Source organism: Lutjanus erythropterus, chromosome 15 (assembly GCF_056507025.1).
Source record: "Lutjanus erythropterus isolate fLutEry1 chromosome 15, fLutEry1.hap2, whole genome shotgun sequence".
In the NCBI taxonomy this organism is placed as follows: Eukaryota; Metazoa; Chordata; class Actinopteri; order Lutjaniformes; family Lutjanidae; genus Lutjanus; species Lutjanus erythropterus.
Window position 1 is genome coordinate 18,949,411 of NC_139331.1, and position 14,752 is coordinate 18,964,162.

At 38.0% G+C, this 14,752-nt stretch overlaps 1 protein-coding gene across 1 annotated transcript in view; it reads right to left on the reverse strand.

Annotated features, from left to right (window-relative positions):
• sgk1 (serum/glucocorticoid regulated kinase 1) overlaps positions 1–14,752 on the reverse strand; it is a 48,430-nt gene that overhangs the window by 14,307 nt on the left and 19,371 nt on the right. Inside the window, exons 3-4 of the mRNA XM_084736832.1 lie at positions 6,863–7,078; positions 1,557–1,620 (exon numbers count right to left, since the gene is read on the reverse strand). Of these exons, the coding sequence (XP_084592958.1) occupies positions 1,557–1,620; positions 6,863–7,078 (280 nt within the window). The remainder of the gene's footprint in view (positions 1–1,556; positions 1,621–6,862; positions 7,079–14,752) is intronic.

Below are 14,752 nucleotides of genomic sequence, written 5' to 3' on the forward strand. Positions count from 1 at the left end.
GTGCATTTTTTGAGTTTGAGTCATGTTGAACGTAAACAGAAGCAACAACATGGTGACGATAACATGGTCGACATCCTCACATGAAAAGTTCATCATCTGGGAAACAGTGTCCATCAAATGTGACTGTGTTTGAGCAACAAGCATCATTGGTATAAAAACAGAGTCGGCCTTCCCTCGTCGTGCTGCAGTCTTGCATGTTACGTCCTGCAGTGGAACAGGTTTCTGATTTCCTGTTGCTTATTCTATTTCATTTTCCTGACTGGAAAGTAGCCAGCATGAGCAGCTCTAAGTCCAAGCTGGGTTAGCATGATTCTTATCCTCGCTCACCTCTGCTCCTCCTGGGGTTGTCCCTGGCGGTGGTTTTTTTTTTTATTTTTCACTGCAGGACTTTTAAAAGACCATTATCATATTGCAGTATTGCTACTTTTATTTAGGTAAAGAATCTAAATATTTCTTCCACTACTGGTGACAAGGATGTGCAGATTGGAAATGAATGGTTCCTATGTAGAAAAGTAAAATAATGTTAAAGGAGCTACTGCAATGTAATAAAAATTAGAATCTGAGAATTAAATCTGACCTTTTTTCTGCTTTTTCTTCTATGATATACAGTTAAAACCACAGAATTTGAGAATATTTTTGAGTCCAAAGTAAAATGAAAGTCTAAGTTTGCAGCTAAAACTTCTTTAATGGTGAACTCTGAACCACTCAGGAGAAGAGCTCATGTCAAAAGAGACTGCCAAGAAAGATTTCCAGCAAAGGTAAAGGTATTAGATAGGCTTTAGGCCAAAACGTGAGTGGCACGCACACATATTGCGTACTTTGGATCGGACTATGATTTGTGGCAGGAATAAAACGGCATGATGGAAAATTAAATTACTGTCATATTGGCTATAAACCAATGTTGGACTCTCACCCAGTGGCACACAAGTACAGTAAACAAAAAGCACATAAACTTATAAATTCATACTTTTACTGCAACGAGTGGCAAAAGATGTAAACAGATGTCAAAGAGGTCACCGTGTCATGTGTGTGATGATCAGCACTCAGTATTGTGTGTGTAACTACTGTTTTTCTTTCCAAACCAGTTTCCACCACACAACAAATAGTAATCTTGGTTTATGAACAACAGTTATTATCCTGAAAGCTCAGAGGCTGGATTAGAGAGCCAAGTGGTAACGTAAGGCAAAGTTGTGTGTGTGTGTGTGTGTGTGTGTGTGTGTGTGTGTGTGTGTGTGTGTGTGTGTGTGTGTGTGTGTGTGTGCAGTGCAGGCTGAATCATTTTGCTCCCACAGCCATCAGGTTTGGACAGAAAGGAAACAACAAACAAGAGGAAAATAGACAGAGAATGAATGGTGGGAGATTGTTTTGGATTGATGGTGAAAATAAACAAAAGTGCAGATAATAAAGAGAAATGACCCGGGACTGAAGGTGAGAGATGATGGAGAAAGATAACAGAGGAATGAGAGTTTGTGCTCCAGACTCGCAGTGTGAAAGACGGATGGGAAAGAAGGAGCGACGGGAGGACGTAGAAGAATATAAAACAACTGGTGACTTACTGTTGTCGCCAGGGCAACAGTAGCTGTCTGGGTCTGACTCATTGTGGTAGTACAAGTCCATCGCCTGGGGGAGAAATACGGCATTGCTCAGTAAAAACAATTTCAGATTCAGACTGTGAATTCAGTTCCATAGCTATCAAATACTTTCTAAGGCTGGGTTGCACCAACAAGAATTAATTTTTAAACCTAATTAAGTCATAGCTTAGTTTAAAATGATGTTGCACCAAACTTTAAAACTAGCCTAAATGAGTAAAGTTTCAATTTAGACCACTCTTTAAACCTCAGTTTAGTTTTTATTCTAAACCTAAATAAAACGTATTTTTTGCACCCAAACTTTAATCTCCAATTTAAACCACGATCCGGTATTAACATTAAATTTACACTTGAGAAGGTTAGGCTTTTTAAATGGCTTTCTTTTTGAGTAAAAGTTTCCCAAAGAAAGTTAAAGGGCTGACTCAAAATTGGGTTATGATGTATGTCTTCTTTCTTTCATGCCAACTGATCAGTTAAAACAGTCACTACCAGGCAGTGTCTTTTTTCCTTACTATGCTGCTGTCTGTTTTTTCTTAATCCTCTATTATTTAGCCATATTGCTCTTTTAATTCAGCAAACATTTTTTTTCTCAAAGGAGGAAAAAAAAAAAGATTTTAGCAAACATTCTAACATTTAACTTATTTTTAGCCAGCTAGCAAACAATGCAACATTTTTACTTTTTAGTTAGCTAGTAACAATGTAACATTTTGTTACATTTTGTAAGTTTTTTAGTTGCAACTCTGCTTAATTTTGTATGAAGATTTACCCATTTTAAAGCTAGTTTGCTGAACTCTGATTAGAATGATAAGATTAGTGTATAGCCACATACTGGGAAACACACACTGGCCCTGTTATGTACAACCCTGCAGATCCCGTTTTGGCTTTTGTTCTTTAGTTCTTGTTTGAATTCAGGTGAAAGATAATAGGTGTTTGACATCTTGTAGAAAGTGTACAGCCCTTATGCTTATCATGTTCTTTAAGGTTCCCATTAGATAAATTCAACAATACAGGCTGGCCAAGTTAAAATCTAGGTCAGTGGGTCCCAATGTGGTGGTCAGGATCTCCACAAGGGGTCACAACACAAATGTAACATTTTTGCTATGCCAAATTATGTAGAATTTTTCTTTAAATGGTCTTCTTCATTGCTTAGTTTTGTTTTTTGTTTTTTTTTATTGTGAAACACTAGAAAAAATACTTCTCATAGTTATTTATGTAAAACAAGGGGGGGAATTCTTTGGCTGAACTGGTCACAACTGATAAACAAATGAAACCACGACAGGTCACAAACAAACATTCCTTTGTTTGAAGCTTGGAAAAGATTACATTCACTATAGGAGATGTGACATTTTTGAGCAGCAGCACTCTGAACCAGTGTTTTTAAAGCCACTGGTTCTGACCCAGACTGGTTCATGCCCCAGTTTCAGTTGGTCCCCCCACATGTGTTTTAATGAGTCTGGGTTTCCAGGGTGAGACAGCATTAAATCACTTGCTGAAAGTGGTGAGAAACCTCCGCTCTAACAACAACATGACTTGAGTGTAATTGTCCTTTATTGAGACTTAACGCCAGGGTGAAACAGATCTTACTAAGTTTTGACTGAGAGACGAACAGGACTTCTGAACAGTTAACCTGTTTACATGTCGAATGTTCCAAACAGGTGTTTTCTTAGCATTCAACAACTTTCCCAGTCTCTTGTTGCCTTTGTTCCAACATTTTTTAAACATGTTACGCACATCAAATTCAGATGTGTATATTTTAGTTTAGTTTGAACATTAAATGTCTTTCCTTTGCACTGTGATACAGGGCAAATCATAGTATTCTGTTTTTATTTAGGTTTTACACAGCACCCCAGTTTTTTGTAATCAGGTTTTTATTAAGGAACTTAGTGTCAGATAACTAAGCTAGGATAAGTTCCGGGTAACAGAATCCCAGAAACTGGGAAACTACCCAGAATGTAACAAAAACTTGGTGGGAGAAGTCTTCAGAACTTTATTTGGAAATACTGATAAATAACGTACAAATACTTCATTTCAAGTAGCGTATTGAATTTAAAATCTTACTTAGAATTAGCAGGAGTTGTCTAAGCTGTTTGTAAATGCACCGGAAAGATACCAGGATGTCAAATACCGATAATTTGGGTTGTTAAAAACCTGAGTACAGCAAAAATAATGTTAAAAAGAAAGAAATACAGGCAGAGGGCAGGATCTCTGCAGATACAGACACCACCACACACTAAGTGATGATTGAAATTGTTTATTTTTCTATAATTCTATATGTTGTTTTTAAGGAAAATGTTGCATATTATACCTTTAAGTAAAAGAATGAAGGTATTATCAGCAAAATGTACTTAAAGTTAAAAACCACTCATTCTAAAGAAAAATGTCCTCTGTGACTGATTATTATAATGGTTATTATGGCTTCCAGCAGAAGAATCACAAGAAAAATCTGGGCAACTGACACTACATGCTACATGTTGCTCCATTTCCCCTCCTCATTGTTATTATGTATTTGTTTGCCTGGATTGCCTTCCTGTTTATAATATTTCCTACTGACATGTGGAGTATAAGTATAAAATTAAATTAAAATTAACATTAGTGTTTAATTTAAATTAAACATCAATGTAAAATATAATCAAAGTGTTTGAGTAGATGCATCGCTCCTTTCCATCACTGTATGTAGACTGGGGTTTGTTTTCTTGGCACATTTGGTTATAAAAGTCATTACATTGCTCTATATGTGGCAGGTGAACATCTCAGAAATGTTTAAGTAAGCACTCAAGTGCACAAAGGTACACATGCTCTAATTTCTCATTAATAACTACTTAAGCTTGTAAAACTTTTTCTTTCCACATAGCCTAACATCATAATTGGCAGCTGTCACAGGACCGGCAGCATTTGTATCTCAGGACGTTCCCATGAAGCTGCATCACGTCAGATATTAGTCTTTGGTGATTGTCGCTGTCAGTCATCGACTTTTCAAAGCGTCTCTGTTAAATACAGTCTTAGTCTGGTTTGGTATTCCATGCTGCAGCTCTGAAAACTTATCGCAGCTCTCGGTATTCTCCCATGAGTGTTTTCTGAGACAAGCTGAGGCGTGTGTTTTTGAGTTTGTGTGTGTGCGCATGAGTTGTTTCAATCTCATCACTTTGTTTATTCATTCGGAGGCGAGGCTTTCAACAATCTGCCTATCATGCTGGTCATTTCATCTCCATATAAGTCTTAATATAGCTGACAGCAGCCTTGTCTACCCATTTTTTCCTCTTTGTTCTGCTCTCATACACACACACACACACACACACACACATACAGTATATACACATGCAGCTTGCTGTTCATATCCTCTTATACTGTCAACATCTCTCAGCAGTAAAAAATCACTTTACCATTCATACTCCTTTGTCCTTTCTCCCTATGCTCTTTCTTCAGGCTGTTTATTGATTCAGTGTAGAGATCTGATGCAGTTGTATCCATAGTGATGGTGAATCTAGGCTTTCTCTTCATTAATATTTCATTGCAGATTTTTGTTTCCAAAAGAAGAGAAAGTTTGGGCTGTTCAAGCGGAGGCAAAGATCGCTAGAGAGGGAGAGAGAGGAATAGTTTGAGTCTGCGTAAGGGTCAAGGAGAGGTAGAGGCTTGTATGACTTGACTTTGAGTCATAAGATAAAGTACATTTGACAGGAAAAGGGCTTGAAATAGTTTGGTTTTTATCTTCAGAGAAATGCGTAAGCTCGCTCTGGGTGTTGTTCCTTGGTTTCTATGCAACATGAAACATAAAGGAAATTTTAAAAAGATAATGAAAAGAGAAACTAACAGTGTTGGGTCAGATTACTTTGAAATGTAGTCAGTTACTGAATACAAATTACCTGGCATTGTTTTGTAATTAGCAATGTAATCCATTTTATTTCAAAAAATGTAATCAAATCTGAATTCTTTTACTTCAAACTTATACTTTTACTTCTGGGTTGCTGCTTCTTTTGTGTAAGGTTTTAGTAATACTATTTTTAATCTTTGTCCTTGACAATGTAACTACAATGTAATAACACATTTTTTCTACTTTTATCTAGGTTGACTATACTCTAGTGGCATATTTTTTGTAATCTGATTACATAATCCTGATTATACATGATCTCTTACTTCCAAACAAAATAAAGTACCATATTTTATTAAAATTCTTGCTTTACTTAAGTTTTCCATATTAGCGACGAGCATAGAATCACTGTGCTTTCCATTTTTGTTGTTTTATTTTGCATTTAACATAAAAGCTATCTGTCTTAAGCCACCACACTGTTAAGGATTTGTCATGTTATGACATAAGACCTTATTTTCTCAGTCTGCTTTTTGGCAGTTTTGTTTGGTAGGAGTGTGAGAAAGGTGCATAAATAAGACACCAACATTAAATATTAACTTGTGCCACTGTCAGCTCATTACACATTTGCTTCGGTTGTTCTCAAAAATGTGGATGACGCAATTGTGTCATGGATTCACAGTACTTTATAAAATATTGTAAAGGTCCCAAACTCTGAAATAACAGCACAACAATTACAAGCATTGCTACAAAGGTGGGTCATGTTATGTTGAATACCAATTAGCAGTATTGGTCAGCAGTAAAAGTGGTGTGGTGGTCAGCACTTTGTACTGCAGTGAACTGAGCCAAATGATCTGCAGCCAAGTGTAGGTGCCTCGAGAAAAAAAAAAAAAAAGAAGTTGTGAATAGAGCTGCATCCTCCAAAATCATGACAACTTATGCTGCACACTCACTGTAGCACTGAGGAAAATCATAAACAGAAATTTAGGCTGAGTTAAACTTACAAGGATTAATGTGTGAACACAATTAAGTAATAGTTTATCTTTAAATTGCACTAAACTTTCAAGCGAGCTCAGTAGTAGTTTAGTTTTTACTGTAACCCCTACTCTGCTTAATTTTAACGTAGTTTCCTAAACTCTAATTAGAACTAATCTTAGAACAAATTAATCTTTGTTGGTGCAGACAAGGGCTGTTTAATGCCACACATTTATGGGAGTTTTCTTAACTTAAAGTCCTTTGACAAGATTTTTCTCCAACAAGTATTTTTATTATTTTGTCCACTCCCGGTAGGTGTTATTATATAATTAACCATCTGAGAAAACACAGTAAAAACACTCTTTCATTGTATGTCGCTAAACTCTATTGTATAATGTAACAAAGGCGTCAATCCCTCATTTCATGTGAATACTGTAATAAATTAGTGTTATCTATCTTTAATTTAATTATCTATAGGCAGAATAGGTAAACTTGCCTGTGTGCGTTGACGTGGCTGCCAGGTTTCCTCCAGGGCGTAGCTGATGTAGGGCCCACTGCAGATGGAGCACTCCAGCATGACAGGGCTGGCCAGGAGGGGCGAGGCGTGGATCCCCCAGGACTGACAACCGCCCAGGTGGATGTCTGTCTCTGCTTCCCTCTGCTTGGCTGTGCCGTCGCCATGATGGCGAGCCAGCATCTTCCACTTCCTGACCTGTAAGTAAGGATAACGAGTGTTTTTGATTCAGCCAGTAAAGTTTAAGACCAAATACTTAACATTAAATAAAAGTCTCAGCCTCTTCGAGAACAGGACAATTGCTTATCTGCAGCACTTAAACATGTAATCATTCGCCTAAGTCCATAACCATAACTCACAGGAAGCCTTACTTCCATCCTAAACCACAAGTGACAGAGTTTAGATGGAACTGGAGACATACTGTTTAGGGGGTTTAATATTTTATCACATCAAGCAAATCTTCTGCTCAAAACCCTGTACTGTACCTTCAAATTTGGCTATTAAATATCTCAGATAAATTTTGTCCCACATCTTGTCACAACTTGTCATAAAGCTGAAAGCAGATCTGTTTCTTCTTAGCTCATGAAAAGTTGACATTTTCACAAGAAAACCATGATAGAGTCCTCACAGCCCCATACCTGATGTTTCAAGTTATTCCCTTAATAGCTTATACCTAAAAAAATAAACAAGAACTCTAATGTTTGAACCCTTTTTTATAACCTCAACGTTTAAGGTATTATCTAATCAAGCTATGGATTCATAAATCCAATATACATTGCAATTAATGTGAAGACTTCAAAGCCTTCAAAGTGTTTCTTGTGTCTTCTACTTTTGAACATGAAAGTAAAGTATAATCGGACTAAAAGAAGTGTTTCAATGTGTTAAATACCACAGGTATTAATTCAAGAAAAGTATTTTCAAGTGAGACCAATAAGCTTTTTATAAGAGTGACACAAGGTTATTTTAATCATAGTCACTAACGAAGCAGGCTAAAGGAAAACACACTGTATGTACTGTAAGAAAAAAAGTCAAATGTCACAGCAATCAAGATGAATAAATAAACTACCACGGCTAGAGTCATCATCATCACTTTATGAGTAAAATATTTTTTAGGGTTACATTTGCATCATTACACAAGAGGCAGTGAGTGAGTTAGTCTCAGCTTTAGCAGTAATCTTCTCTCATGTGACAGCTGCACTGTGACACACTCTCCTGAGGACATTTCACCACAAACTTCTCGTCCTGTTCATCATTTAGCATGTGACCAGCAAAACTGGCTATGGGCATAAAACACAAATACTCTCTGAGTTCTCTCACACACACACACATACATGCACAGGGAGGGAGAGGGAAGGTGTGTGAGAGAAATATAAAACACATGGGAAGCTAAGGTCAGGGTGCACATGGTTCTTGAGGAAGCTAAATTGCATGGATGCATTTGTCAGTGACCCAGAATGGCTTTTATGTAAGGTAAATGGTGTCCTTGGCACACAGAGCGAACAGGTTCAGTGACTGCAGCCATTTCAAATGAGTCTTATCAAGGCCGCTATCAGTATCTGCTGCTCTGCTGGCCTCTGCATCGCTACAACTTGGCAGGGGGAAATGTGTGTGAGAGTGATTGTGTCTGTGTCTGTGTGTATTATAGTCCAAACTTGCAACTCTGCAAAAAAAAAACTTTCCTGTGTGTGAACGGTTGCTCCCTTGACTATAATTATAGCTCGGTGCTGGAAGGACAGAATAGATCCAAACAATTACTGAGGGTGTCAAACACGATATGATACCATTCTGTCATAACAGTGTGTGTGTATGCGTGTGTGTGTGTGTGTCAGCACTACCTCTACCTGTGTCTACAGTGGAAATTAAATTGTCACTTACTGTTACACTTACTGTTACAGTATTGTGTAGCCAAAAAATGTATTGAATCAATACATATTACTATAACTTTTAAAGTGATAAACGAAGAGTTCCTCGTGTTGGCAAACACATTTATTTGCTTTCTGACGGAGAGTAACAGAGAGAAGATTGACCCCACTCTTATCTGTCCATTAAACATAAGGCCACAGTCAGCAGTCAGTTAGCTTAGCTTAGCACAAAAAACAGAAACAAGGGGAAACAGCAGTCTGGCTCTGTCCAATGGTAACGAAATCTACCCTCCAGCACCTCCAAAGCTCACAAATTAACATATTATTTGTTTAATTTATATAACAAATGAAGCATAGAAATGACAGTTATGTGCCAGCTATTTATTGACTGTCACTGGTTGCCTGGGAACTGCTCAGAGTCAAGAAATCCCGTACATAACCCCCGACAAGATGAATTGTACACAGTTTTGTAATGATCAAACAAACAAGATATAACATGCTTATTTGTGAGGTGCTGGAAGCTGGATTTTGTTACCTTTGGACAGATGCTAGCTGTTTCACCCTGTTCCAGTCTTGGTGCTAAGTTGCTAAATTTAATCTGTACAAAAACATGCACTACTGACCCTTCCTAAATCATAACCCTTTTGCTTCGTGCTCCAGTTCTAGTTTTGTGAGCTTGGTACCTTGGCCTACTTTCTCCTTTTCTGTTTTCTGTACTTAGATATGCTATGTGCTAGGCTTGTCTATGTTGAAAAAAAACAAAACAAAAAAAAAAACAAATATTGAGGATGGTTAAAATATGTTGCTGGAGGACCATTTGATGTTGCATATACATCTTAAATTAGCTAATGTTAGCAAAATGCTGACTATGAAGGTAATCCACATTATTCATTAGCATGCTAGTTAGCTAAAATTTTTGCTGACATTAGCTAATCAGTTTGCTAGTGTTTAGCTAACATTAATTAGCTTAACATGAAACCCTGACTGCATCTGAAATTCCATGCTAACATGCTATTTAGTAGGCTAAAACAGTGTGTGAGAATAGTGTCAAGTATACAAGCACTGGACACTATGCCATCAATTATATCCTATGATGCAATGCAGTCATGACAACAACAGCAACAACATAGGACAAAGGTGGGTAGCGATAAAGGCAGCTCTGTGTCCATAACACTAAAATTAGCTTCCCCAACAGACAAGGAGGCTCTCAGGAAATGATGTTACACTCGCTCAGCAGTGCATCCAAAAAGAATCATACTACTGTTTATTTACCGAAAAGTATGTTGAACGATTTTTTGGGTGTGTAGTGATTTTGGATGCAGTGCCCATACGTTGCTTCTACAGAAAAAGGAGAGTTGACCGAGGTACTAAGTTTGCTCAACTGTTATTGGAGCACAGAGCAAAATGGGGCACGACTTGAGAAGAGACAAACTGACCATTTGTGGGGAGGTTATGTGCTGGACGACTGCTGCCTTCAAACGGGGTCATATTAACTGTGTTCACGGGAAGAGTCCACCCTGTCATGTGGTATTTACGACTGTTAACTGGAAGTTCTCTGAGAGCTCCAAGTTCACGATGTCGAGTACACGACTTCCCGTGTTGTATTAACTAGTTCACAAGTTCCGATTGAAGGCACCATACTTCTTGGCTCTGAGCAGTTGCTAGGCAACTACTGTAAAATCCAGGAAGTTTCTGCTCTGAGCCAAGAAATAATTCAGCACATAACCCCCCATAAAACAGTTAATTGACATTTCTATGCTTCGGTTCTTATACAAATTAAACAATGAAGATATAATGTGTTAAATATCATAAACCCATGGATAATTTATTTAAACTTTATTAAAGCAGTAAAAACAAGACATTTATAGCTAGAACCAGAAATCACACCTTCAAGATAATAATGGTTGCAAAAAGATAGCCCAAAAGTGTTATCCTAAAAATATAATCTAATTACTATTCATCTAGCTTAATGGATTTCAGTTTTTAATCAAATGCTGCAATTACTTGCTTGGACAGTATTACAACACAAATGGCATTAATTTTTTTCTCCCTTAATTGTGTTATTTCTTTTGAATTCACACAGCTATAATTTCCACATCTTGCATACTAATGCATATCTTTCTTTAATTCTAACATATCTTCATGCAAATGAATGTATTTGCACATTTATTGCCAACTACAAATTCGAGACACGAAAGAAGTCGAGGACAGAGTGGAGGTATTTGTGGGTCATAAACATTGTTTCTTGAGGCAGCATTTCATCATAGTTACGTACAGACCCATAAACTGCTCTTTGGTAGCCTGACCTGAACATGTTTATCATACAAATGATCCTTTTTTGTATGGCATCATACTGCAGCTTGTTCCAGAGAAGGTAGCGTGCATTTCTTCAGTGAGTAAGAAAATATGCAGGCACACACACACACACACACACACACACACACACATACACACACACACACATATGCATGGCATTTCCAGACTCTCCTTCCTCTTAACCCCTGTCCCTGCCCTTTGACCTGGTTTTGTGTTCTGCTCCTTTAAGACAACAGTAGTTCTGCTATTTGTTAGGTTACATAAGGCCTCTGCTATAAGATCTGTCCTTTCACCTCATAAACTCAGGATGCAATATAGTCCAGGGAAAATCTCATAGAAAGGCCAGGATGTACACATTAGCCACACAGTCCCATAAATCAAGAAATAAAAACATCACATGGACCATATCCACACTTAACCAGACCCCCGTTCCTCTGCCCCCTCCATACTAACCTCTTAAACTGCCCTTCGCCTGTGATTCATATATTATCTTTGAAAAACAACTGATTCAGGCTCTCAACAAAGTTATGTAAAACCTTTATCTAAAGATTTGCCCTTTATCACACAGTAGACCCAGCCATATTTTACAGTGTATGATAACAAGAAAACACATAACTCACACTACTGCACACCATAATACTGAGTGCACTGCAACACTTATAAGAATAAGAATCAGTCAGTTTTTGCTGAGACTGTCAGAGTTGTTGATTTATGTCTATGGTTATTTTTAGGGTAAGAGTTGTGATTGTTGAGCAAGTTCTAGTTAACAGGGTTCTCAACTGATTTTACAAACAAAGTTCAGTTTACTCATCAGGAGAAGTATTGCTCAGTCCATGAAAACATTTGTATAAAGTCCTCTACGGCTCTGGAGGACCTTCCTCAAATTTGAAAAAATAATGCTTGTGTCTTGAAGAAAACACGAGTTTTGTGATGCTCGAGATTTGTGCGCGTTGTTTGTTTATTGTGCATTCATTGTATGAACTAACTAACCAATGCTGTGTTTAAGATCTGTTTGGTTTAGGGACAAAATACGCCTGGTTAGCATTATGGGGAAGATCCTGGGGCTCCCTTGTGGACATGACCAAAAATAACCCTAGTGATGTCATAAGGGTTATGTCTCCTTGGGCGTCAGACGTTTTCTTGCAGAAAGCCAGGCTTATATGCTGCACGGGGTGGGTTTGAAAGAAATAGGCATCTAAGAGGCAAGAGGGTGAGGGGATGGGGTTTCTAATGAAAGACACTTTTGAGTTGCATTAAGGGAATTGTAGGGTCATAGTTAAAGGCCACTTTAAATAATATTACATCAGCTTGTCCTTGTTATGAGTTAAGTTTACAGTAAAGGCAGAGATAATACTGAGATTATTTAGATAGAATAAGCAGGATTTGGCATTTTCTGTTTGTAAACCCACCTGAAAGATAGTTGATTGTTATTTTTTATTTCTTGGAAGTCAATTACCAACGTTTTGGGTTGGTAAATAAAGCATCCCAAGCACAGCAAATTAATGACCACTATGAAAGATGGAGGGCTTTTTTTAAAATCCTGCATAGGTTATCTTTAATTAGTAAGTGTTGAATTTGGAGTGTGTTTCTTTTTTCCATTGACTCTACAGGGCCTGACTAGTGGCAGTTATTTGTGGTGATTTGGTGATGTTTGACATGTAGCTAGCATATACTGTGTTGTAATAATCATTGGACATAAGCAGTAACAGACTGATATAAGTCTACAGTAACTAAGGTATTAAAAGAGACTCAAGTAAACCAACAGCAAATTAATACTCAGGTCGGTTTTAGAGTTGGACCAAGCTGTTCCAGATGAATTAAATATTAGAGGGGCACAGCGCAAACCTCTACCAAGGCCAATAGTCCGCTCTTCTATAAGCTCCAAATTTGCAAGAGCAAACCTCAAGATCAATTTATTGCTTGTTCAAATATTTTTCCATGTTTTCTTAATATATCTGGTGGACTTTATTGCAGACAATTCACATTTAGATATGAGCAAGAGTATAATTAGTTGTGTGATATGTGTGTGTGTCCATAACCACACCTTGGTCGGGCTGTTACATTGTACCAGTTCTCCCACGTCCTCGAGTTCTCCATAACGGCTGCTTTCTGTATGAAGTTTGTGCAACATGTTTGTGCAACACCTGTGAATGTGGATTGTGATGTGAAGTCATTGTATTGTGATTGTAGAATTGGCTGTGTTGTAAGTGCTGAACTTAATATACTGGATTTTAAGATGTAAGACATTTATTCCACAGTGTCAAAGGTAAAATACTCAGGAGTTGTCAGTTGCAAATGCCAGAAAGATGACTGATTGTTGAGCCTCATTCATGTGTCATCAAATACCAACAGTTTGGATTTCAAGTATTTCAACAATCCTCAAAGAGCTATTTTTTCCAATTAGGGTTCTTTGGATGAAAATGGTCCTTAACGGAACCCTTAATCTTACAAAAAGTGTTGTTTAAAAGCATTTGGTTCTGGGCACCTCAGCCCAGGAAGAGCCCTTTTGAAACCCTTATTTCTAAGAGTATAGGTGGTTTCTGTTATTCAGCCCATCTAATACAAGCAGTACATCTGCCTAAAGCCTTTGTACAGCACACAGTAGATAGATAAACAGTGTTCTTGGTGTTATTAGCCAGCCTACGGCATCCTTTCCATGTAACCCCCTTTCAGGCTTGTCCTGTCCTCTACCAGCTCCCCTTGGTGTGTTACTCTACCTCTAACAGGCTGTGTGATGTCCCACATATGTCTGAGCATCAAAGAATAATGAAATGAGGGGAGGTGAGTGAGTGTTGGTGGGGGAATCATAAAGCAGAAGAAGGGAATGAGGTGCGAGTTGAGATTTGGAGATAAAGAAAAATATGTTTGAAAGACAAAAAGACAAACATAAAGAATGAGAGTGTGAGATAGCCTTACGTAAGCTGTCCCATTCTCTTGTTAGAGATAAGATTTGCTCATTAACACCAAGGTCACTGCTCTCTATTCTCCCTTTTCTTTACCCGCTCGCTTCTGTTCCTAGATCGCAAACATGGGTCTTAAAATGAATGAGCAAGGGGGCAAGTCAGATCCAAATGGGTAGAGAGGCGAAGAGCTATGATTCAGGCGGCCAAAATGAAAATCAAACAGCAACTGCGGTGCGTCTCATGGGAGATTAAGCCGCAGAAATACTGTTCAGAGTTAGCACAAGAGATCTGAAAAATGAGAGCGAGTATCTGAGAAACAAGACAGCAGGACAGAGAGTTCTGTTGTGTTATTGTTGGACAGGGAAACGGACTAAGGGCTAAGTTTAGGATTTAAAAAAAGTGACCCCAGCTGCTTATGTGGCCATTTTCATCCTCTGGGGTCACACTCTGACTCTTTTCATCTTTAAATCCTGAGGAGTGCTGAGGTCTCTGCACCCTGACTCTCTTGGAAAACATTAATATTCATGGCCATCCACTGTGCCCCATTCCCTGCTACTTTTCTTGGAAATTAAAAAGCTGCCCACTCTCAAGACTTTTTCAGCTTCTCCTCCCATATTTCTATCTCTTTTTCTCATTTCTATAAACAGAGGATATGGGTATGTGTATGTAGCACGGGGCCTATTTGCCCAATGCAAGGGCTATTATGAGATTTGTTTTGTTCTCCTTTATTCTGATATTAAGCCTCACCTCACGTATCACTGAGAAAGTCAGAACAACCCAAACATTTCACG